The sequence below is a fragment of the Pseudophryne corroboree genome, chromosome 3 (assembly GCF_028390025.1).
Source record: "Pseudophryne corroboree isolate aPseCor3 chromosome 3, aPseCor3.hap2, whole genome shotgun sequence".
In the NCBI taxonomy this organism is placed as follows: domain Eukaryota; kingdom Metazoa; phylum Chordata; class Amphibia; order Anura; family Myobatrachidae; genus Pseudophryne; species Pseudophryne corroboree.
In genome coordinates, this window is record NC_086446.1 from 127,073,889 (window position 1) to 127,098,487 (window position 24,599).

Genomic DNA, 24,599 nt, shown 5'->3' on the forward strand with positions numbered 1-24,599 from the left:
TTCCTACAGTCAGGAGTGACTATGGGCCTAAATTTGGGTTCCATTAAGGTCCAGATTTCGGCTCTGTCGATTTTCTTCCAGAAAGAACTGGCTTCACTGCCTGGAGTTCAGACATTTGTAAAGGGAGTGCTACATATTCAGCCCCTTTTTTGTGCCTTCTGTGGCACCTTGGGATCTCAACGTGGTGTTGAGTTTCTTAAAATCACATTGGTTTGAGCCACTTAAAACTGTGGATTTGAAATATCTCACGTGGAAAGTGGTCATGTTGTTGGCCTTGGCTTCGGCCAGGCGTGTGTCAGAATTGGCGGCTTTGTCATGTAAAAGCCCTTATCTGATTTTCCATATGGATAGGGCAGAATTGAGGACTCGTCCCCAGTTTCTCCCTAAGGTGGTATCAGCTTTTCACTTGAACCAACCTATTGTAGTGCCTGCGGCTACTAGGGACTTGGAAGATTCCAAGTTACTGGACGTAGTCAGGGCCTTAAAAATTTATATTTCCAGGACGGCTGGAGTCAGGAAAACTGACTCGTTTTTTATCCTGTAGGCACCCAACAAAATAGGTGCTCCTGCTTCTAAGCAGACTATTGCTCGCTGAATTTGTAGCACAATTCAGCTGGAGCATTCTGCGGCTGGATTGCCGCATCTTAAATCAGTAACAGCCCATTCCACGAGGAAAGTGGGCTCATCTTGGGCGGCTGCCCGAGGGGTCTCGGCTTTACAACTTTGCCGAGCTGCAACTTGGTCAGGGGCAAACACTAAATTCTACAAATTTGATACCCTGGCTGAGGAGGACCTTGAGTTCTCTCATTCGGTGCTGCAGAGTCATCCGCACTCTCCCGCCCGTTTGGGAGCTTTGGTATAATCCCCATGGTCCTTACGGAGTTCCCAGCATCCACTAGGACGTCAGAGAAAATAAGATTTTACTCACCGGTAAATCTATTTCTCGTAGTCCGTAGTGGATGCTGGGCGTCCATCCCAAGTGCGGATTGTCTGCAATACTTGTATTTAGTTATTGCCTAACTAAAGGGTTATTGTTGAGCCATCTGTTGAGAGGCTCAGTTATATTTCATACTGTTAACTGGGTATAGTATCACGAGTTATACGGTGTGATTGGTGTGGCTGGTATGAGTCTTACCCGGGATTCAAAATCCTTCCTTATTGTGTCAGCTCTTCCGGGCACAGTATCCTAACTGAGGTCTGGAGGAGGGGCATAGAGGGAGGAGCCAGTGCACACCAGATAGTACCTAATCTTTCTTTTAGAGTGCCCAGTCTCCTGCGGAGCCCGTCTATTCCCCATGGTCCTTACGGAGTTCCCAGCATCCACTACGGACTACGAGAAATAGATATACCGGTGAGTAAAATCTTATTTTTTTGAGCGACTTTTCTTAACAGCGTCTTAAACGCATACGGGAAAGAGTCGCTCCTACAACTCCCCACCGGGTCGCAACCACACTTACCTTCGCGGTACAGTGCTGTCTCGACGGGCATCTGTGTCGGATGTTCTAGCAGGTCCAGCAGACGTAACCAGGCTGTGGCCGGAGCATGGGGGGAAGGTAAGTCTATGGATTTCCTCTTTACTAGGGGGGTCCGGACACAGCTGCACTGTCTTGGTGGAGACTACAAACAGTGTGTTGATGCGCCGAACACCTTGAGTGCGACAGTGCTACGCTCTAGGGATCATAGGCGCCAGGACTAGGTTGTGGCCGTGATCCTTAAAGTCTAAGTCCACGGGGGGAATCTGATGCTCTCCTGGCCGTCCCTCCTTCAAGTTCATGACCAGTTTCCACGCGTCTCCCGTCCATTAACTGAATTACCTCACTTCCGTCTCGGACGCTACCACGAAGGTACTCGGTCGCAGCTTAGACGCTGCGGTTGTGTACACTAGAGATCCCGCCTAGACCGAGTCGCAGGCCTTAGCGTCTGCATACACGTGTAAGTTACTGAGCGTCCGTGTCTTGCATCAGTTATCAGAAAGGCAGTGTACACCAGTAGCGTCTGAATCCACTCAGCGTCTTGCGAGCATATTTGTTTGGATATGGAAGTGTGGTGAGTCTCCCTGTATCCCGCTCTACGGAGGAAGGGTATACAGTACTAAAAACTCTCTCTACTAATCTGAATTGTTAATTTTAGTACATATTGCATATGAGATCTGTATATTACTGTTGTTTCTGCATGTTATGTTTGAAAAGAACCAGTTAAAAACAGAAGTACAATTTTCCTACTTACTTGTAAGTTCTTATGGGGGTTCTATTCTCGTATGACAATGTTTAATGCTTTAACATGTAACTGACTGCTAGTATGTGTGCTGACTTTTTTGTCGTCGGTCCTGTTCTGACCTTAAAATCAGGTGCACGGTTGTGGTCAGATTGATCTCACTTCTATATATCCATATATAGGTGATTTTCAGTCACAAATTGTGTAGTCATTAACAGAATATTACCATGTCTGTGAGTGGCAAAAGTGAGAACTTTTCAAGCACTCCTACATCCCTAACATGCTTATCTTGTAAGACAGGGTTAATTGGTATGGACCAGTTGGTCACTTATGAGGGGTTGTGTGCGAATTGTTTTGCTTTTCAGCAAAGTGAAAAACAGGATTTGGTTCAACCACCAACAGAGCCACCATGGAATATGTTCGCAAAGACTTTATCTTCAATAGCGGACAGGTTAACTCCGGTAGCACCACCTCAAGGGTTAGGTTATACTATAAACCCATACATGCAGCTCCCTTCCTACGGCTTGGTTCCAGTAGCCTCTACAAGCAACCAAGGGGCAGGTAAGACTAAGACAGATGCGTCTATGTGGCAGACTACACAAGATGATACAACAGATGATGATACAGTATATTCAAATATTCCGTATGATGATCAGTCGCAGAGTTTTAGTTCAGAGGATGTAGCTGAACTTATTGAGGCTGTGAAGGCAGTACTCTCTTTGGAAGAGCCAGCCAAAACAGTGTCAAAGTCTAAAGCACCTGTGTTAAAACAAACAAAAGCAGTTAAAGCTGAATTCCCAGCGTCAGATGAGCTGACGGAAATGATGGAAGAATCTTGGGTGACGCCCAGTAAAAAGTATAAGATTCCGAAAAGATGGAATTCTTATTATCCATTTCCAGCTGCGGATTGTTCGAAAAGAGAAGTTCCTCCAAAAGTAGATGCACATGTACTGCGACTTGTGCATAAATCTGCTTTACCACTGTCATCTACCTCACTAAATGATGTCATGGACAAAAGGGTAGATAGCTTCTTGGAAAATATATTTTCTCTCGCAGGTACAGTGGTAAGACCTGCTATGGCTTTGGCCTGGATAGCAAAGGCAATGGGCGAATGGATAGAGGAACTAGAGAATGACCTCTCTTCTCCTAATAGGGAGCAAGAGTATAATTTTAAGCCGTTTAAGACAATCTGCCCAATACCTGGAAGAAGCGGCAGTTAACATGGGTACAATCGCTTCTAAAGCATCAGCTTTGACGGTAGCCGCTCGTAGAGCAATTTGGCTGCGCACTTGGAAGCAGATGCAGAATCCAAGAAGGAATTGGAAGCGTTACCTTTCATTGGTAATATATTGTTTGGGAAACGATTGTCAGACATTCTAGAATCGGAAGCTTAGTCGAAGAAGGTCAGATTTCCTACTAGTTACAACCCTAAGTCTAGGGGTTCAAAGTTTCGGCAATTTCGATGGCAAAGCAAATGCTAAGGAGGAGTCTAAGCAACCCCAGTTCAAAACCAGGGGTAGGAAGCAGTGGGCTACCAAAAAGCCAGCTTCCAAGCCTGAACAGAAACCATCAGCCTGAAGAGACGGGCCCCCGCCTGGAGGATTCCAGGGTTGGGGACAGACTCCTTCGACTTGCACACATATGGCAACAGTCGACAACAGATGCTTGGGTGCAGAAGGTGGTATCTCGGGTTCCCATTCAGGAGGCAGCCTCCTCAAAGATTTTTTTGCACCAGCCCGTCTCGTATAGAGACGAAGGCCAATGCCCTGCAAGAAGCAGTCCAAAAGTTACTGCATTCAGGTGTGATTGTCCAATCTATTTCTGATCCAGAAGCCAAATGGGTCATTCTCAATCTGAAAATGTTAAACAAATACATTTGGATCCCAAGGTTCCACATGGAGACGTTACGTTCCATAATGTTGGCTATGGAACAGGGAGATTACATGGTATCTCTGGATGTATAGGATGCTTACCTACATGTGCCTATAGCACTGTCTCATCAGTGTTACCTCAGGTTCACCATCCTCCAGGAACATTTTCAGTTCCAAGCCTTGCCCTTTGGGCTAGCAACAGCACCCAGGGTGTTTACCAAAGTTATGGTGGTTATGGCAGTTTGTCTTCGCAAGCAGGAGATAAGAATATTCCCATACCTCGACGATCTGTTAATCCTAGCACATTCGCAGGAGTTACTTTTGAGCCATCTTCAACAGACAATAGTTTGTTTACAGAGACACTGGTGGCTCATAAATTGGGAAAAGTCGTCTCTGAATCCGTCACAGCGGGTGGTTCATTTGGGGGCCATATTGGATTCAGACCTACAGAAAGTTCTCTTACCAAAGAAAAAGATAGTCAAGGTGCAGGTCATGACAATTTCAGTCCATGCAGCAATGCGACTGTTGGATCTGATGGTATCAACCTTCGACATGGTGGAATATGCGCAATTCCACTCCAGACCTTTACAGCACCTTATTCTGACCAAATGGAACGGAAATCATCAGACGATAAAAAAAGCAGATGATAAAGTTTCCAGTAAACGTAAAAAGGTCTCTAGCGTGGTGGCTACAGACAGACCATTTAAACAAGGGGAGACCCTTTTGGATAAAAGAATGGCAAGTCCTGACAACAGATGCCAGTCTGCAAGGCTGGGGTGCGGTACTCGGAAGCCTTTGGTTCCAGGGAAAATGGACCGTAAGGGAAAGTCGCCTGCTAATAAATCTGTTGGAAATAAGGGCCATTTATATGGCTCTAGTTCAGGCAAAGGACAGTCTGCAAGAAAGACCGGTCCAGATTCGCTCAGACAATGCGACAGCAGTAGCATACCTCAATCATCAAGGAGGAACTCACAGCAAAAGATTGATGGAGGAAGTAACTCCCGTTCTAAGATGTGCAGAACTCCATCTCCCAGCATTATCGGCAGTATTTGTCCCAGGTGTACTGAACTGGGAAGCGGATTTTCTCAGTCGACACACCATTCAGGAAACCGAATGGGCATTACACCCAGAAGTGTTTCAGACAATAGTGAACAGATGGGGTCTACCAGAGATAGACCTCATGGCGTCTCGTCTAAACAACAAAGTTCCGAGGTATGGATCGAGAACAAAGAATCCAGGAGCGGTCCTTGTAGATGCACTGTCAGTAGAATGGAAATTTCATCTGGCGTATCTGTTCCTTCCAATATCTCTGTTACCCAGAGTTGTGAGAAAAATAAAGCAAGCAAAGGGAGCAATAATTCTAATAGCTCCAGCCTGGCCAAGAAGGCATTGGTACACAGATCTACTGAGAATGTCCGTGGAAGCACCGATACTGCTCCCTCAACGTCCAGATCTGCTAATGCAGGGTCCTTGTTGTCACAGCCATCTGGATCCTCTGTCTTTGACGGCGTGGCTGTTGAAACCTCTATCTTAAAAGCTAGAGGATTTTTAAAACAAGTAATCCAAACTATGCTTAGAGCAAGAGAGCCTTCTTCAGCTCGTGTGCATCATAGATTATGGCAAGCCTATATTCATTGGTGTACTGAAAAAAGTTTGAATCCAAGATCTTTTAAAGTATCCAGGATTTTGGATTTCCTTCAAGCAGGATTGGATAAAGATTTGAAAGTAGCTTCCTTGAGAGTTCAAGTATCAGCGTTAACTGTATGGTTTCAGCGAAAGCTTGCTGATTTACAGGATGTACGCACTTTCTTTCAGGGAGTTGTACATATTCAACCTCCATTTGTTCCTCCGGCAGCTCCCTGGGATTTGAATTTAGTTCTTAAGTTCCTTCAGGGACCTCCGTTTGAACCACTTAAGAGATCAGATCTTAAATGGTTAACGGCTAAAGTACTTTTTCTTCTGGCAATGGCGTCAGCCAGAAGAGTGTCAGATTTAGGAGCGTTATCGTGTAAGTCTCCTTTCCTAAGTTTTTTTCCAGACAGAGCAGTTCTCAGAACGAGATCTGGTTATCGTCCGAAGGTGGTTTCAAAGTTTCACCTTAATGAAGAGATTGTAGTCCCAGCTTTTCAGGTATCGGGACTTTCTGCAGGAGAAGCGTCACTGGATGTAGTCCGAGCATTAATAATCTACATAGATCGTATTAGTGCCATCAGAAAAACAGATTCTCTCTTCATCATCTACGGATTTCATAGAAGAGGATGGCCTGCTAGTAAACAGACGCTCGCAAGATGGCTCCGAATGGTAATATCAGAAGCTTATTCTCATGCAGATCTCCCTGCTCCGGCTAATGTCTATGCTCACTCTACACGTAAGGTAGGTCCTTCATGGGCAGCACAACAGGGTGCTTCAGCAGAACAGATTTGTAAGGTAGCCTCATGGTCTTCCATTAACACATTCATTAGACATTATGCCTTGGATACTTTTGCCTCTCATGACGCAGACTTCGGGCGAAAGGTCCTCCTGTGTAATCAGGAGCGTCCCCACCACTAAAACTGGCTTTGGGAATCCCAATGTTATCCTGTGGATAATCCTGTGGACCCAGCCAGAGAAATATACGTTATGGTAAGAACTTACCGTTGATAACGTGATTTCTGTTATGTCCACAGAGGTCCCACAGGGGGGCGGGGTTTCTCAGACTTGCCAGTAACACTCATTGGGCGCCATTTTCTTCAACAGAAATGCCAGAGTGCTGATCTTGAACACTGCTTCTCCTCACACATCACTGATACAAGTACCAGGGTGTTATAGAAGGGAGGGGAGCACATATTACATTAGGTCTGCGGACTTAGTATTGAATATATAGAGCTGTGATTGTGTATACTGTATACAATACTTAAAGGCGTGTGGTGTGGACTGGCAAATCCCTCTGGGTCCCTCTGACAGACGTTAGTGTAGGTCTGTCCCCATTAGCTCCCCGGTGTGGAAGTGGTGTGACTGTACAAGTGTGTACCATGTCTGGAGGAAGTTCTTCCCCAGAGGAACCCAATTTGAATGCACAAGAGTGTTCTGAGCCTGTGTGGGTGAGAAAGATGCACAGTAATATGTCTAAGCTGGCAAAGAAATTCTTTGAGTCTGAATAACAGACAAAGTATTGGAGACAGTCTGTGGAGGATGCACTGTTTGCTGACTCCTCCACGTCATCCACTCCCCAGAAAAGGTCTCTGGCGCAGATTATGCAAAGAGACAATGACACAGATTCCCACGCAGGTCGACACTGGGGATTTGAGACGGGTAGACCCCAAACTAGCTAAGAGCATTCAGTGTATGATAGTCGCTATAAAAGAGGTGTTAGAATTAACTGACACAACACCTGCACCTGAGGAAAATGATTATTTTAAATTAAATAAAAAACAGGTGGTCACTTTTCCTCCGTCTAAGGACTTAAATGCATTCTTTGAAGAATCCTTGTCTAACCTGGAAAAGAAGTTTGCTATTCCTAGAAGGTTGCGTGTAGCGTATTCTTTCCCTGAAGAGGACAGGCGTATGTGGGAGTCACCCCCAATGGTAGACACCTCAGTCTCTAGGCTGTCGAAAAAAATAATTTTACCTGCCCCAGGGTCAGCTTCCTTAAAAGAACCTGCTGACCACAAGTTAGAGAAAACTTTAATGTCCATCTATATAGCTACGGGTACGTTACTCAGTTCCACAATTGCTTCTGCGTGGATAGGTAACGCAGTGGAAAAATGGGCAGACAATTTGATTGTTAATATTGACACTGTCGATAAAGATGATATGCTGCTGATTCTAGGTCATATCAAAGATTCTGCAGGTTACTTAGTTGAGGCTATGAAGGATGTTGGGTTACTGGGTTCAAGATCATCTGCTATGGCGATTTCAGCCCGCAGGGCACTTTGGATCCGCCAATGGAATGCTGATGCAAAATCCAAAATAAATATTGAGGCGCTCCCCTACAATGGTGAGGCCCTCTTTGGTGACAAGCTGGATGCCATGATATCAATTACTACACCTGGCAAGTCAGCATTTCTGCTGTCTGCAGCTGCACCGGCTAGAAAAGCGTATCATTCTCATACTATGCAGTCCTTTCAGCCCAACAAGTACAAAAAGGCAAAGGGTACTCCCGTCTTCGCAGGAAGAGGGAGAGGAAGAGGTAGGAAATCTACAACACCATCAGGATCGCAGGAGCTGAAGTCAACAGCTACTTCTGCCAAAACCACAGCATGACGCTGGGGCTCCCCTGCGGGAGTGCGATCGGGTGGGGGCACGTCTTCTGTTCTTCAGCCAGGTCTGGGAGCACTCAGATCTGGTTTTCTTGGATATTACAAATAGTATCCCAAGGTTACAAGTTAGAATTTCAAGACATTCCCCCATGCCGATTTTTCAAATCAGCCTTGCCAGTTTCTGTTCAGGACAGAACAAAAGTGCTGAACGCAATACAGAAATTAAGTCAAGACAAAGTAATTTCCTTGGTTCCTGCTGAACAACGGAACAAGGGATATTATTCAAGCCTGTTCGTAGTGCCGAAGCCGGATGGCTCTGTCAGACCAATTTTAAACCTAAAAACTCTGAATCTTTATTTGAAAAGATTCAAATTCAAGATGGAGTCCCTGCGAGACGTAATCTCCAGATTGGAGGGAAAGGAATTCCTGGTGTCTGTGGACATCAAGGATGCTTATTTGCATGTTCCCATTTTTCCTCCGCATGAAGCATACCTGAGGTTTGCGGTACAAGACTCTCACTACCAGTTCGAGACATTACTTTTCGGGCTCTCCACGGCTCCGAGAATATTCACAAAGGTGATGGTGGAGATGATGGTTCTCCTTCGCATGAAAGGAGTCAACATAATTCCTTACTTGGACGATCTCCTCATAAAGGCAAGATCGAGGGAGAAGTTAGTCCAGGACATAACACTATCCCTGACGGTGCTGCAATAGCACGGTTGGATCATCAACTTCCAAAAATCACAATTGGAACCGACAATGAGGTTATCATTTCTGGGAATGATACTAGACACCGACGAACAGAGTATTTTTACCGGTGGAAAAGGCTCAGGAGATCCAGAGCAAGGTCAAACAAATTTTGAGACCAAAACGTGTATCCATCAGTGCATTCACCTGCTGGGGAAGATGGTATCGGCTTAAGAGGCTCTACAATATAGCCGATTCCATGCCAGGGTGTTCCAGTGGGACCTACTGGACACGTGGTCCGGATCGCATCTGCACATGCATCAACGGATAATCTTGTCAGTGAAAGCCAGAATTTCGCTCCTGTGGTGGCTACAAAGTTCTCACCTCCTGGAGGGACGCAGGTACGGTATTCATGCCTGGATCCCGGTGACAACAGATGCAAGCCTCTGAGGTTGGGGAGCAGTCACGCAAGGGGAAAGCTTCCAAGGAAGATGGTCAAGTCAAGAAGTACTCCTTCACATAAACATTCTGGAATTGAGAGATGTGTACTGCAGCCTTCATCAAGCGGCGCACCTTCTACAAGGCCGTCCCGTACTGATCCAATCAGACAATGTAATGGCAGTGGCTTACATAAACCGTCAAGGTGGAACAAAAAGCAAAGCGGCAATGGAAGAGGTGACTAAAATACTCCTCTGGGCTGAGAGACATGCAAAAGCTCTGTCGGCAATTTTCATTCCGGGAGTAGAAAACTGGGAAGCAGACTTCCTCAGCAGACACGATCTCCATCCAGGAGAATGGGGCCTCCACCCAGAGGTCGTTGCGGAGGTAGCACGTCGTTGGGGCGTTCCTCAAGTGGATATGATGGCATCACGTCTCAACAAGAAGCTTCAGAAATATTGTTCCAGGTCGAGAGACCCACAAGCAATAGCAGTGGATGCTCTGATAACCCAGTGGGTGTTCCAGTCAGTGTATCTGTTTCCTCCACTTCCGCAAACACCAAAAGTTCTCAAGATCATCAGAAGAACAAGGGTTCGAGCAATTCTCATTGCTCCAGACTGGCCAAGTATGGCTTGGTATTCAGATCTTCAGGAGTTACTGCTGGAAGATCCTCGGCTTCTTCCTCTTCGCAAGGACCTGCTTCAGCAGGGACAGTTAGTTTATCAAGACTTACCGCGGCTGCGTTTGATGGCATGGCTGTTGAGCGCCAGATCCTAGCCCGTAAGGGTATTCCCAAGGAGGTCATTCCCACACTTATTCTGTCCAGGAAAGGGGTAACGTCCAAACATTATCATCGTATTTGGAGAAAATGCGTATCTTGGTGCGAATCCAAGAAGTCTCCTGCGGTGGAGTTTCAATTAGGACGTCTTCTCTTATTTCTACAAGCGGGTGTGGATGCTGGCTTGAGATTAGGGTCCATCAACGTCCAGATTTCGGCCTTGTCCATTTTCTTTCAGAAACAGTTGGCTTCCCTTCCTGAGGTCCAGAAGTTCGTGAAGGGTGTTCTGCGCATCCAACCTCCCTTTGTGCCTCCTGCGGCGCCATGGGATCTTAAAGTGGTGTTGCAGTTCCTTAAATCGGACTGGTTTGAGTCTCTGCAAGAGGTGGAGCTGAAGTTTCTCAGTTGTCATGCTGTTGGCCTTGACCTTAGGCAGACGAGTGTCTGAGTTGAGAGTTCTTATTTGATTTTTCATGAAGATAGGGTTGAACTGAGAACACGTCAGCACTTTCTCCTGAAGGTTGTGTTGTCTTTCCATATCAACCAACCTGTGGTGGTGCCAGTGGCTTCTGACACCTCAGCCGTTTCAAGGTTCTTGGATGTCGTCAGAGCATTGAGGACTTACTCCTCTATGACCCCAACAAGGTTGGGGGTCCTGCTTTTAAGCAGACTATTGCGCGCCGGATCAGAGATACCATTCAGCATGCTCATTCCACGGCAGGATTGCCACTACCAACTTCGGTAAAAGCCCAATCTACCTGGAAAGTGGGTTCGTCCTGGGCGGCTGCCCGGGGTGTCTTGGCATTGCAAATCTGCCGAGCTGCTTCTTGGTTAGGTGCAAACACGTTTGCTAAGTTTTACAAGTTTGACACCTTGGCGGCTGACGACCTTAAATTTGGTCAGTCAGTTCTGCAGGAACATTAGCACTTTCCCGCCCGTACTGGGAGCTTTAGTACATCCCCATGGTACTACAATGGACCCCAGCATCCTCTAGGACGTAAGAGAAAATAGGATTTTAATTACCTACCAGTAAATCCTTTTCTCATAGTCCGTAGAGGATGCTGGGCGCCCGCCCAGTGCTCATTTTTCCTGCTGAATTATGTTTATCTTTATGCACAGTTTTTTCATGTGTTAAGATGTTAACAGCTGTTGCTGTTGCATTATGCACGCTCGTTGGCATGGGTTATGTTAAAAGCCATGTTAGCCTGCATGTTTTGTATGGTGTGAGCTGGTGTGAATCTCGCCACTAGTTTAGTATAAATTCCTCTCTCGTGAATGTCGGTCTCCTCGAGCACAGTTCCTATACTGAGGTCTGGAGGAGGGGCATAGAGGGAGGAGCCAGTTCACACTGTTAAAAAGTCTTAAAGTGCAGAAGGCTCCTGCGGAACAGTCTATACCCCATGGTACTAAAATGGACCCCAGCATCCTCTACGGACTACGAGAAAAGGATTTACCGGTAGGTAATTAAAATCCTATTTTTTCCACCAAAGGACGTTAGAAATGAGTTTGCAAAATATCAGTTGGGTTGAATTTAGAATTTAAATAACCTGAGCTACAATCATGTTTATGATCGTGTCACTATTGTATTTTCTTGTGTGTGTGAACAAGACACAATTGGAGGTTATTATTGTACTATCTGAAAAGGCCTACTTCTACTTACATTGGGGCAGATGTATTAACCAGGAGAAGGCATAAGGAAGTGATAAACCAGTGATATGTGCAAGGTGATAAAGGCACCAGCCAATCAGATCCTAACTGTTAATTTACATATTCTCCTGGTTAATACATCTGCCCCATTGTTTGGTAAACATTTTCCAAGTTAAATGATTTCTTCTATGTATCCTTGATTGTAAACCAATTTTGTCAGACTGATCATTACATCTTGTTTCATTGCCCCCTCAGTGTACAGCAGTGTGTAACACTGTGACACCATATGAATACAGATATTCTCTCTCTCCTGTAGCCAGTCAAGCCAGAGATCTGCTATCCAAGATGTTAGTTATTGATGCTTCGAAGAGGATCTCTGTTGATGACGCCTTGCTTCACCCTTACATCAACGTCTGGTATGACTCTCTAGAGGCTGAAGCGGTAAGTTTTATTCTCCTCCTTCTAAGGCTGTGAAGCTCCTCTGACTCCTAATATCCTTATTTCCAATATGGGTTGGGTACGGGAGGCTGGCGCTTGGGATGCCGGTGGTCACATGACCGACATCGGCATCTTGGCGCTTAGAATCCTGATGTCTGGTGGATAAGGATAGTAAACCTCCTCCAACATTAACCCTAGCCCGCCCTTCCTGCTACATAACCCTAGCCCTCCCTTCCCACAGCCTAACCCTCCCTGGCATACTTATCAGGATGTGGGGTGTTGGGATTCCGGAATCGGAATTCTGATGGGTGTCGGGATACCGGCACGGGTGTTCTGCCCACATATATTCTAAATGTCGGCATCCCTCCCAAGTATAGTTATCCTTGTAGAAAAATACCTCTTCTAACATTTCTTATTTTAACATGAAAGCAATCATACTCTATGATAAAACAGAAGCACTTTAGAAGTCAGTATGGCATTCTGTGACACTCTTAGTGATGAATGAACAACTTACAGGCCTCCAGCATCTTAATAATGTACATATTGGTTTTGCTATATCGTTATAACAGTTGTAGGCCCTAAATTGCCATTTTGTACATGTATTTACACCTGCCCATATTGACTCTTACTTTTCCCAAACAGCCTCCACCAAAGATCCCAGACAAACAGCTAGATGAGCGAGAACACACAATAGAGGAATGGAAAGGTAAATCAGTGACTCTTAGTTATAGCTACTGCATCAATTCCCATTTTTTTCTGCATATAGTATAGACATTTATCAGTAGGCTTATAGGGGCATTATATTTAAACATGTATTTCTCTTATGTTCTAGAGGATTTTGGGGTCCACATTAGTACCATGAGGTATAGACTGGTCCACTAGGAGCCACTGGCACTTTAAAATTTTAATAGTGTGGGCTGGCTCCATCATCTATCCCCCTCCTACCAGTCCCAGTTTAGAAAATGTGCCCGGGGGAGCCGGTCACAGCTAGGGGAGCTCCTAAGAGTAATTTAAGCACAGGGAGGCTGCTAGCAACAGCCTCCCTGCTTCGTGGGACTTAGGAGGGGAGTAGTGTCCAACACTGAGAGGTTAATGGCCACTATCTCCGCTGACAGGAAACTGAGCTCCTGAGGGTGATGATCGTTAGCCGCCCGAGGCGACCGCTCACTACCGCAGCATGCTGCCATTCCCTAACAGAGCAAGTGAGTGCGTCACCGGCGACCCGACAGGCAGGGAGCCGGTGTGAATGGTAGCAACAGGGTGGGAGCGCATTACTGAGACTGCGTTCCGGAAGGCTCAGCAGTACAGCAGGTGCGGCGCTACGAGAGGCGCCCTGGGCCAGCGCAAATACCCTTACACTGGTCACTCAGGCTATCAGGGACTCCGGTAAACGCTGCTAGCATAATACTTCAGGCCAGTATAAAATTTCAAATAGAGCGGGAAGAGGCGCATTGTTTTGGGGCTGAGCTTCTCCTCAGTGCGGACCCAGCAGCTCACCAGCGCCATTTTCTCCCTGCAGATTCACTTCCAGCGACGCTGACAGGGAGCGCTGTCCCTCCCCACGACTCCAGCTATCCTGTGCGGTACCAGGGGGTTGTAGAAGTGGGGGAGGCTGTAAATTTGCTGTGTAGTCTATTAAGGGTACACAGTTAGCGCCAGGCAGTTCTTGTATAACTGTCTCTGGGACGCTTGTGTGTGCTGGCTCCAAACTCGGTCTCTCTCTGAAGGTACTTGGGGGGGAAACTGTCTCTCTCACATTTTCTTGTGTGTGTATGCAAATTCTCACATAACCATGTCCAGGGACTCTGTCTCTTATGCTGCAGAGGAGGTATCTTCTCCAGAGGAATCCATTCCATGTACCCAGTAATGTAAAATCATGTCTCAGACTTCTGAAACTCAGCCACAGTGGCTGGCTTCCATTAAGGGAATGATATCTCCGATTTCTACTAGGGTAGCCCATACTGAGACTGAAACTCAGGTTTTAAGGAAGTCTATGGAAGTTTGGTTGGGTTCTTTTCCCTTTACTTCTAAATCCCCTAGCATATACCCAAAGAAACGTGTTCACAGACAAGAAGAAAGCCTCGCTAACCTTCCCTGCGTCTACAGAATTAACGCATTATTTGAAATGTCCTGGGAAACCCCCGGAGAAAAAATGTCAGATCCCAAAAAGGGTTCTGGTTGCTTTCCTCTTCACTGAGGAGGATAGGAAAAAATGGGGAAACCCACCCATAGTAGATGCATCTGTCTCCAGACTGTCTAAAAAGGTGGTTTTACCTGTCCCTGGATCTTACCGCGTTAAAAGAACCGGCTGATCGTAAGATTGACACTACGCTCAAATCCATATACACTGCTCCAGGAGTAACGTTAAGGCCCACTATTGCCTGTGCATGGATTTTTAAAGCCGTAGTAAAGTGGTCAGGCACATTACTAGTGGACTTGGATACGATGGATAGAAGTGACATTTAACTGTTTTTACGTAACATACAGGATTCTGCGGGTTTCATGGTGGAGTCCATGAAGGACCTGGGTACTCTGAATGCAAGGATATCTTCCATGGCTGTCTCAGCACGCAGGGGACTTTGGCTACGCCAGTGGTTGGCAGACGCGTAATCCAGGAGAAGTGTGGAGAACCTACCCTTTACAGGTCAGGCTATATTTGGGGAAGCGTTGGATGCGTGGATTTCCACGGCAACCGTGGGTAAGTCGTCCTTTCTTCCCTCAGCTTCTCATTCTACGAAGAAACCCTTTTCTTCATCAACATCGCAGTCCTTTCGGACCGCAAAGACAAAAAACTCCAAGCCTCCTAACACCTTCTTTAGAGGTGGTCAGGCAAAATCCAAGAAGCCTGCATCTGCAGGTTCCCAGGACCAGCAGCCTGCTTCTGGCTCCTCAAAATCTTCAGCATGACGGTGGACCATACAGCCTGGAGAACGGGCTGGTGGGTGCTAGACTCTGACGTTTCAGCCACGTCTGGGTGTCGTACGTCCTGGATCCCTGCATACCCCAGGATGTCCCTGGGGTACAGACTGGAGTTTCAAGAACTCCCGCCTCACCGATTATTCAAATCAGGCTTGCCAGCTTTACTTTACTGACAGAAAGGGCTATCCTACAGGAAGCCATCCAAAAATTGGAAAAGTCAGGGGTCATTGTCCAGTTCCACATCATATGCAACACATGGGTTACTATTCAAACCTTTTCGTGGTACCGAAACAGGATGGTTCGGTCAGACCGATTTTGAACTTGAAATCGTTAAACCCTTATCTGAGGGAGTTGAAATTCGAAATGGAGTTTCTGAGAGCGGTGATCTCCGGTCTGGAGGAGGGAGAGTTTCTGGTATCCCTAGATATCAAGGATGCGTACCTCCACATTCCGATTTGGCCGCCGCATCAGGCTTGTCTCAGATTTGCACTGTTAGACAATCCACTATCCGTTCCAGGCACTGCCATTTGGTCTCTCCACGGCACCGAGGGTGTTCACCAAGGTGATGGCAGAGATGATGGTTCTCCTCCGCAGACAGGGAGTGAACATAATTCCATATCTGGACGATCTGCTTATAAAGGTATCGTCCAGGGAGAAGTTGTTGCAGTCCATTGCTCTCACGACTCATCTGCTAAGGGAACATGGTTGGCTCCTGAAACTTCCAAAGTCACATTTGGAGCCGACAGAGATGGTCTTTCCTGGGGATGATCCTCGACATGGAAGTGCAGAGGGTGTTTCTACTGGTGGAGAAAGCGTTGGTGATACAATCAATGGTCCGGGATATCCTGAAGCCTACCCGGGTATCGGGTTTGTGGGGAAGATGGTTGCCTCCTCCGTGGCTCTACAGTACGGAAGATTTCATGCTCTGTCCTTCCAACTGGATCTCCTAGTCAAGTGGTCGGAATCTCACCTACACATGCACCAGAGGATACGTCTGTCGCCGAAAGCAAGGATTTCACTCCTCTGGTGGCTGCAAATCCCTCACCTTCTGGAGGGCAACAGGTTCGGTGTTCAGAACTGGATCCTTCTAACCACGGATGCAAGTCTCAGGGGTTGGGGCGCAGTCACTCAAGGGGAAACCTTCCAAGGAAGGTGGTCAAGTCTGGAATCCATTCTTCGAATAAACATTCTGGAACTGAGAGCCGTATACAATGGTTTTCTCCAAGCGGCACATCTTCTGCAAAATCAGGCCATTCAAGTACAGTTGTACAATGTGACAACTGTGGTCTACATAAACCGACAGGGAGGAACGAAGAGCAGAGGTAACCAGAATCCTCCTCTGGGCAGAAAAGCACGCAGTGGCGCTCTCGGCAATCTTCCTTCCAGGAGTGGATAACTGGGAAGCAGGCACTATCTCCATCCAGGAGAATGGGGCCTCCATCCGGAGGTGTTCACAGAGATCACCAGTTTTTGGGGCGTGCCTCAAATAGACATGATGGCCTCGCGTCTCAACAAGAAACTTTGAAGGTACTGTTCCAGGTCGAGAGATCCACAAGCAGTGGCAGTGGATGCCCTGGTAACACGGTGGGTGTTCAAGTCAGTGTATGTGTTCCTTCCACGTCCTCTCATTACAAGAATTCTAAAACTCATAAGGAAAACAAGGGTTCTCTGCAATTCTCATTGCTCCGGACTGGCCGAAGAGAGCTCGGCTTTTCAACTTTGCCGAGCGGCTACTTGGTCAGGGTCGAACACATTTGCGAAGTTCTAGAAGTTTGATACTTTGTCCAAACTTTAGGTCCCTAGAGGCCAATCAGTTCTGCAGGAGCCTCCGCTCTGTCCCTCCCGTGCTTGGAGCTTTGGTAAATCCCCATGGTACTAATTCGGACCCCAGCATCCTCTAGGACGTAAGAGAAAATAGGATTTTAATTTCCTACCGGTAAATCCTTTTCTCGTAGAGTATGCTGGGCGCCCACCCAGCGCTTCGTTATCCTGCAGTGATTACTTGGTTCAGTACTGCTTTGTTCTTGGTTACGTACTGCGTTGTTACTTGGTTCAGTAATGTTATTCAGCTTTTGCTGAGTTTTCAAGCTAGTTAGCTTGGTTTGCCTTGTTTGTGTGAGCTGGTGTGAATCTCGCCCCTATCTGTGTAAAATCCTTCTCTCAAAGTTGTCCGTCTTCTCGGGCATAGTTTCTAAACTGGGTCTGGTAGGCGGGGTACAGAGGGAGGAGCCAGCCCACACTATTAAACTCTTAAAGTGCCAGTGGCTCCTAGTGGACCCGTCTATACCCCATGGTACTAATGTGGACCCCAGCATCCTCTACGGACTACAAGAAAAGGATTTACCGGTAGGTAATTAAAATCCTTTTTTCTCTAGTATCCAAATTGGTGGATACAGTAAACCATGATGTTTAGAGAGGTACAATAGCAAACTTTACTTGTTTTACAGGCTGCCTCCTCCCCCTATGCATCCAATAATGCAAATACCTCAGTTCTCAGGGCCTGAAAAGTGGGCATATTTACGATTATTGTACTGTAAGTCTCTTCTTTTTTAAGATAATCAGCAGCAGTGCCTCTGCAGGTGATTGCTCCTGTTCCACCAGATGATTCTTTCTAGGTCCGAAAACCAGACTTGTTCTTTCGGCTCATCTGGAACCTCAAAACTATCCGTTTACATCTGAGAGTTGCCAAGTTCAACATGGAGTCCATCTATACGGTGATTATTTCCATGGAAAATTAATTTCTTGCTGCCATGGATAACAAAGATGCATATTTGCATATCCCAATCTGGAAGGGGTATCACTGCCTTCTCAGACTTTCTGTGCAAAAGATCATTACCCATTCAGGGGTCTGGCCAGAGCTCTGCAGGTATTCACAAAGGTCATGGTTGTCATGGCTGTGATGAACATCCCATATCTTGATTATCTTCTCAACAAGTCCATCTCACAAGCTCTGCTTCGGTCTCATCATTAGCTGACCTCATAAACAGTGGAATGGCATGAATGGGCGATCAAGTCCATCCTCATCCCGGAACAAATCATAATCTTTGTGCGTCTCCTATTCGACACAAGGTGTTACAAGGCATTCTTGCCACTAGAAAAGAGATTGGCCGTCTGGAAGCAGGTTCTTGCCCTTCTCTCTTCCAAACAAGTGTCTGTCTTGCTCTGCATTAAGTTACTGGGCAGTATGGTATCTATCTTTTGAAGCATTTACATTCGTGGACCTTTTGGCTGCAATTTCATGCCCATTGGTCTCGTACAAATTCCAACTTAGTATCTGAAGTGTTTCCGTTGTCAAAAACAACTGTGCTGTAGTGGCTCAGCAGATGCAACCTGGAACATGGTCGACTTTTGTCAATCTGGCAGTGGACCATAGTGTCCACAGATGTCAGTCTGCAGGGTTGGAGCGCAGTGACACGAGGTCTAAAGCATTTGGACCCAGGTAGAGGGTCCAAACGCCTTGGAGTTGAGGGCTATTTATCTGCCTCTCCTTCAGGCACAGTCACACTTTCGAGGAGGGCCATTCAAGATCAAGCTGGAAAATGCCATAGCCATGGCTTACGTCAACCACCAAGGATGAACTATGGCGATGATGGTCATGATCTTATGATGGGCAGAAAGGTATATGTGATATTGGCAGTGTTCATCCCAGGTGTAGACAACTAGGAAGCAGATTTTCTCAGCCAGCATGAGGTTCATCCTAGGGAAGTTTGCTTCATCGGAAGGCTTGCAACCACTTGTGGATTGATGGGGCCTGCTGGAAGAGACCTTGTTGTCATTTCGACTCATTCACAAGGTGCCACTCAATGGCACGAGATGTGAACGCAATACTGGTGGATGCAATGACAGTCCTGCAAGTCTTCCCCTAGTGTATTTATTTTCTCCGATTATTCTGCTCCCTTGCATGCAAAAGCAGAGAGTTTTTATCATGGTAGCTCAAACTGCCCAAAGCGATCATAGTACACAGACATCTTCAGCATGGCGGCGGATCATCCTTAGTGACTGTTAGTCCACTTCGTTTGATGAGGCAGGGACGGTTTTTCCATCAGGATTTGACCCCGTTGTCTTTGATGTTATGGCTGTTGAAACTATGAATCTCCAAGCTAAGGGCCTCTCTGATCAGGTAATTCAGACCATGATAAAGGTCAGACCCCATCCTTAGCCGCAAATTACTGCCAGGGCGTTTGGAGGATTTACATTTGGTGTGACCATATGTGGGCCTATACTTTGAAATTCAACTTGGCTCATCTCCTGACAATCTTTCAGGATGACTTGGAAAGTGGGTTGATATGGTCTGTATAGGAAGTTCAGGTATCTGCCATCTCAATATTATTTCAATGTAAGTCGGCTGCTATCTTGGAAATTGGCTTTTCTTTAGGGTGTGTTTCATGTCCAATCACCCTTTGTTCTTCCAGTTGTTCAGTGGGATCTCAATTTGGTCCTGTTCGCACTTCGAAAGCCACCTTTTGGACTTCTGGATCTCATGAATCCAAACATTCTGACCTGGAAGGTATTCCTTTTTTACTGGTACTTTCATCTTCCCGACGAGTCTCTGTGCTGGTGACTATTTTTTGGAGGTCAGGGCGGTTCTGTGCACCAGACCTTCATTTCAGCAGACGGTAGTCTCCTGGTTTCATATGAACCGGGATATTGTGATTCCGGCTCTGAGTGACAAGATCCTTGCGGATCTATGTGGAGAAATCTGCGGTATAACTTAAAACCGTTTCCTGGTACTGTATAATGCGCACAAGAGGGGTTGGCCAGTGACTTAAACAGTCTGTGTCCAGATGAGTCACAGTGACCATCCAACAAGCATTTGTTTCAAAAGGTGTCCCAGTTTCAGCTAGTTCTCATTCCATAATTTTACAAAGGTTTATAATTGTAATGTTTTCTAGCTAGAGGAGTCCGTTTTGGGTATATTATTTTGTGCTATATGCTGAAAATATCCTTCCTTAGAGGGGGCATCTTTGGAAGGGGGCTTACGTTCAACATCCCTGCAACCGAAATACCTAAAACCATCAGAACACCAACACCGCCATCAAGAAAACATTGGAATCCCAAAGCCGGAATGGGGGCACCAATGTGGGATGTTAGGGTTAGACTGCGGTAAGGGAGAGTTAGGGGGGTAGGGGTGAGATAGAAATCTTAACTCACACCTGTCGGGATCTTCATCATTGGGATGCCAGCGTCACACAGTCATCTAATGGTGTCACGGGTGGTGATGCCTCCTGCTGCATTACCATATTAGAGTTTATTGAGGCTGCTTTCATGTAAAGCTACTGTATTCCAACCACATCTGCATCAGGCCCTAGGTACTACTTATAGAGGGGTATTTAGAGGTGCCGAATTAAGTGTTCACAGCCATGCCCCCATAGTTTTGTGAATGACTTGCATAACCTAGTGACCGGGAAGCAGGTTGCACTGTCCTGGGACCAAATAGAAACCAAAAAGATGAAGTTAAAAAAATATACACAACTTACTATACATTTTTTATTTCATTTAACAGTAAGAAAATCTAAAGATAGAGTATATTTTGTACTAAAACTACAGTAAGGGCTCATCAGGGTTTTGAGAAATGTATGTCTCCATGCTGTCTAAATAAATTACATAATTCTGCTATCCGAAGAAGAGACTTTTTTTATTTTTTTACTTTTCGTCAGGTCCTTAATGTGTTTTGTGTTTTTTAATGCTAGTGTATATTGTCTGTTACATTCATCCATGCGCTGTCCCCATCCCATTTAATGTGATTTTTATGCTTTTCTATAGGCTTCACAAGAGGTACATGACACCCGATCAAGTACACCGAAGTCGTTAAAATGCAGTGTTATGTGAAAAGGGGTGGTCTTTAGTTTGCCCGCAGCCGGGCTCCCGACGACCAGCATACTGGCGCCGGAATCTCGACCGCCGGCATACCGACAGCTTTTCTCCCTCTTGGGGGTCCACGACCCCCCTGGAGGGAGAATAGATAGCGTGGTGCGCAGAGCGAGCCAGCAAGGGGCACATTTGCGCTCTCCCAGCTGTCGGTATGCTGGCCACCGGATTCCAGTGCCGGTATGCTGACCGCCGGGAGCCCGACCGCCGGCATAACATACTACACCCGTGAAAAGGGCTCAGTCCTAGAGAACTAATGAAAGCTGATTTTTCTGTCTTCTGCAGAGCTAATATACAAGGAAGTCCTGGATTGGGAAGAGAGAGCTAGGAACGGTGTGATTCGGGGTCAACCGGCTCCTTTAGGTTGGTTTCCTTTGCACAGAGATGGGGATTTGAGCATAGGTCAGCTTTGTGGAAGAAGATTCCTGAACACTATAAATAATTAGAAAACCTTTTTAACCAGTTACATAGCATGTTAATATGTCAGCATTTTAGACTAGCCCTTCTATTGGCAAGCCTAAGAGAAGAGAGCAAAATGAGAGGATTGTTTACAGGCCTGAATATACTTACAAAGTACTTTTAAAGAAAAACAATTTATATCTTATTTTACGTTGACTGGTTAAAAAAAGTGTGAAACGGTCAGCAACACACTATTTAAAAAAAAAAAATGATTTTTTTTTTTTTTTTAGGTTAAATACAGTTCACTTTTCATTGATCATGTTAGCAAGAAGAAACAAACATAGCAGTGTATAAAATGTGTGTGGGGGATACAGGTTGTAGTTTAGTCTGGGTGCTATAGAATGTGATAGCTGGTAAGTGTGTCTTGCAGTTTGGAGGAACTTTTACTGCAACTAACCCCCCTCTCTGCTTTCTCATAGCACAGGTGCAGCAGTAACTGATGGCTCCCAGCCTCAAACCTCCTCCTCATCGGCTGATGCTTCCTCCATGTCCACAGACCCAACACTGCCCTCAGACACAGACAGTAGCCTTGAAACCTCAGCGGGGGCCCTGGGCTGCTGTCGATGATTTAGTAGGGAACTATAAGGAGATATGGCAGGGAAGGGTGGAGGGGTAGAGGAACCTCTAGGGTAGCACAAGATGATGGCAGGAAGATGCCACTTGTATTATTGTAGAGTAAATATTATTAACCCCTTAGCTACCAGAAACTGCTCTGCAGTCGGGGGTAAGGGGGGGCAAGGTCTAAAAGTTGACTGAGGCACCTTTTATGTGCTGGTGAGGAGCCACATAAATCAATGTACTTCTTGCCAGGACTAGGTTAAAAAGAGAAAAAAAGGTGTAGTTTTGATTTTTATTTTTTTATTCATTTTTTTTCCCTTTTGTGTGCTGTAATTTGAACACTTAAGTGCTGGAGGGTTTGAAAAGCTGCCATAAATGTGTTGTATTTTTATTTTTTTTCCATTGTGTGAGGAGTGCATGGGGGAGGGGGCTTAGTGCTCCAACTTTTTGAGAAAAGGTCACTTTGGTCCTGATTGTCTTGAAATTTTTACTTTTTATTTGACTTTAATGTTTTTTTCTGTTTCATTGCTGGTGCTGCTCATGTTTTCTTTTTCTTTTCGAGTTTTACAGATCTGTTCCGTATTCTAATAATTTAAAGATTTTTTTTTCTTTCTTGTAAGCATTTTATCCTCACTTGCATTCATGCCTCTAGTGCCAGTAAACCAAAGGGAGGCACTGCTTCTACCCACTTTCCGTTGTGTGATATTTCCTGTGCTTTTGAGGTGTTGGTGCATCAAACCTTGCTGAACCTGGAAAGTTGGGTCGTCATTTGTCTGTCTGAGTTTCCACAGGAATGGAATGTTCAGAGGCCAATCCTCCTCCTGACTACGCTTACAGAATGCAGTTTTAGTATCTATTACTGATGAACATGGCAAGCGGTTCTCTCCATTAGCATTTGAGTACAAATACTAAATGTCGGCAGTGCTTCTTTTAGTGTTAATGTCAGGACATCCCTTCTATCCCATCTCTCTTCCCAGTGTGGTTTACAGACTGTTTGGCCTCACTGTATTCTCTGTGGCCAACGCTCCAATGAAAAGGAATGCTTAACTGACATACAATTCAGTGCTCACACTAACACTTGACAGATATACCCCCTCTGGTGCTAGGGAGCCCTTCAGCATACTATAACAATCTGGAGGCTGTGGCAGCACGGGGTTGACGTTGGGCTTATCAAAAAAACAAAAACAAACATCTTTTATTACTCTCAGGAACCTGAACAAATTGTTGGATGGAAGCAGACATTTTTTGTGTGTGTGTGTGTGTGTGGAAATGCAGGTTATTTATGTTTCTTTTTATTTTTTCCTCTTCGTTATTCAGGGTTGAGTAAAAAAAAAATCTTAAAATGATCATATTGCTTTGAATAGGTTAGTAGAGTTAAGGGCTTGGCTGAACTGTGAGAATGATTACACCCTCCCTGTCACACCTACAGTATACGTAGACCACGTTTTGCATTTCCCACGGCCGGCCTGCCATGGAGGAGCAATCCTTGATATAGTTATTCTCACCCCGACCCCCCCCCCCGTCTAGATGCACCATATCACTGCTTGTTAATTCCTCTTCTGTTTACATTAGCAGTGCAGATCAATCATGCAGCCCAGTGTGTGTTATTCCTGCTGATGACAGCTGTGGTAACCCACAGACACTAGAGCAGCACAGCCATTTATATGATCACCGACTCATAATAAAAGATCAATGTTGGGTAAAATGAGTCTGTCATTTTTTTTTAAATGTAATTGCAGCCCAGATTTATTAAGCTTTGGAGAGTGATAAAGTACCAGCCAATCGGCTCCTAACTGCCATGTTACAGGCTGTGTTTGAAAAATGATAGTTAGGAGCTGATTGGTTGGTACTTTATCACTGTGCAATTTATCACTCTCCACAGATTGATAAATATGGGCTTATCTTTAACTCTTTTAAACGCATAGGTAGATGTCATTTGTAAATGCATATGTTATGAAACACAGATAAAATCCACGGGGGGTTGGGTGTGATATGTTAACAGTCAGAATCTCGACATTCATCATGTGGACAGGGATGAAATATTGACATGTTAGAATGTCAACATATTATCCCTGATGGCTGGCTGCAGCTGTGCCTGTCCTGTCCCGGTAGTCATGTGACTGATTTTTCTGTCCAACTAGGGGACACTGGCACAACTTCACGACTGTGGGGTGATGATGGTGGCTTACAGGGAGCTGAAATTTTAAATAGTCTAAGAAGTGAAACAGGCTTATCCCCTTCTATCTCCCATCATCCATCAGTTATGAATTTGTGCCAAGGGAGCCGGTCACTGCTGGCTGAGCTCCTGTTCAGTTATATTACTTTTATTTAAAACATTTTTTTTTCTTTCTTGGGACTTGCTTCCCTTAGCCTCAGGAACCCTTCGCCACTTATCCAGAGAAGTGGGATCTGGGTCACACACCAGCAGCAAGCTGCACAGGAGAACAGCGCTTACCCAGAGAAGCACTGTTCCTCCCAACACAG

At 45.7% G+C, this 24,599-nt stretch overlaps 1 protein-coding gene across 5 annotated transcripts in view; it reads left to right on the plus strand.

The window, feature by feature from the left end:
* The window catches only part of LOC135054957 (mitogen-activated protein kinase 8), a 276,217-nt gene extending 252,397 nt beyond the window's left edge, over window positions 1-23,820 (plus strand). For 4 of the 5 annotated variants that reach the window (XM_063958458.1, XM_063958457.1, XM_063958460.1 and 1 more), the window contains 4 exons: window positions 12,190-12,314; window positions 12,954-13,017; window positions 21,384-21,461; window positions 21,982-23,820. In XM_063958458.1, coding sequence (XP_063814528.1) covers window positions 12,190-12,314; window positions 12,954-13,017; window positions 21,384-21,461; window positions 21,982-22,124 — 410 coding nt within the window. In that variant the 3' untranslated portion in view covers window positions 22,125-23,820. Of the gene's footprint in view, window positions 1-12,189; window positions 12,315-12,953; window positions 13,018-21,383; window positions 21,462-21,976 lie in introns of all 5 variants that reach the window. The other variant, XM_063958459.1, reaches the window with a different exon arrangement.
* Window positions 23,821-24,599: the final 779 nt, after the last annotated feature.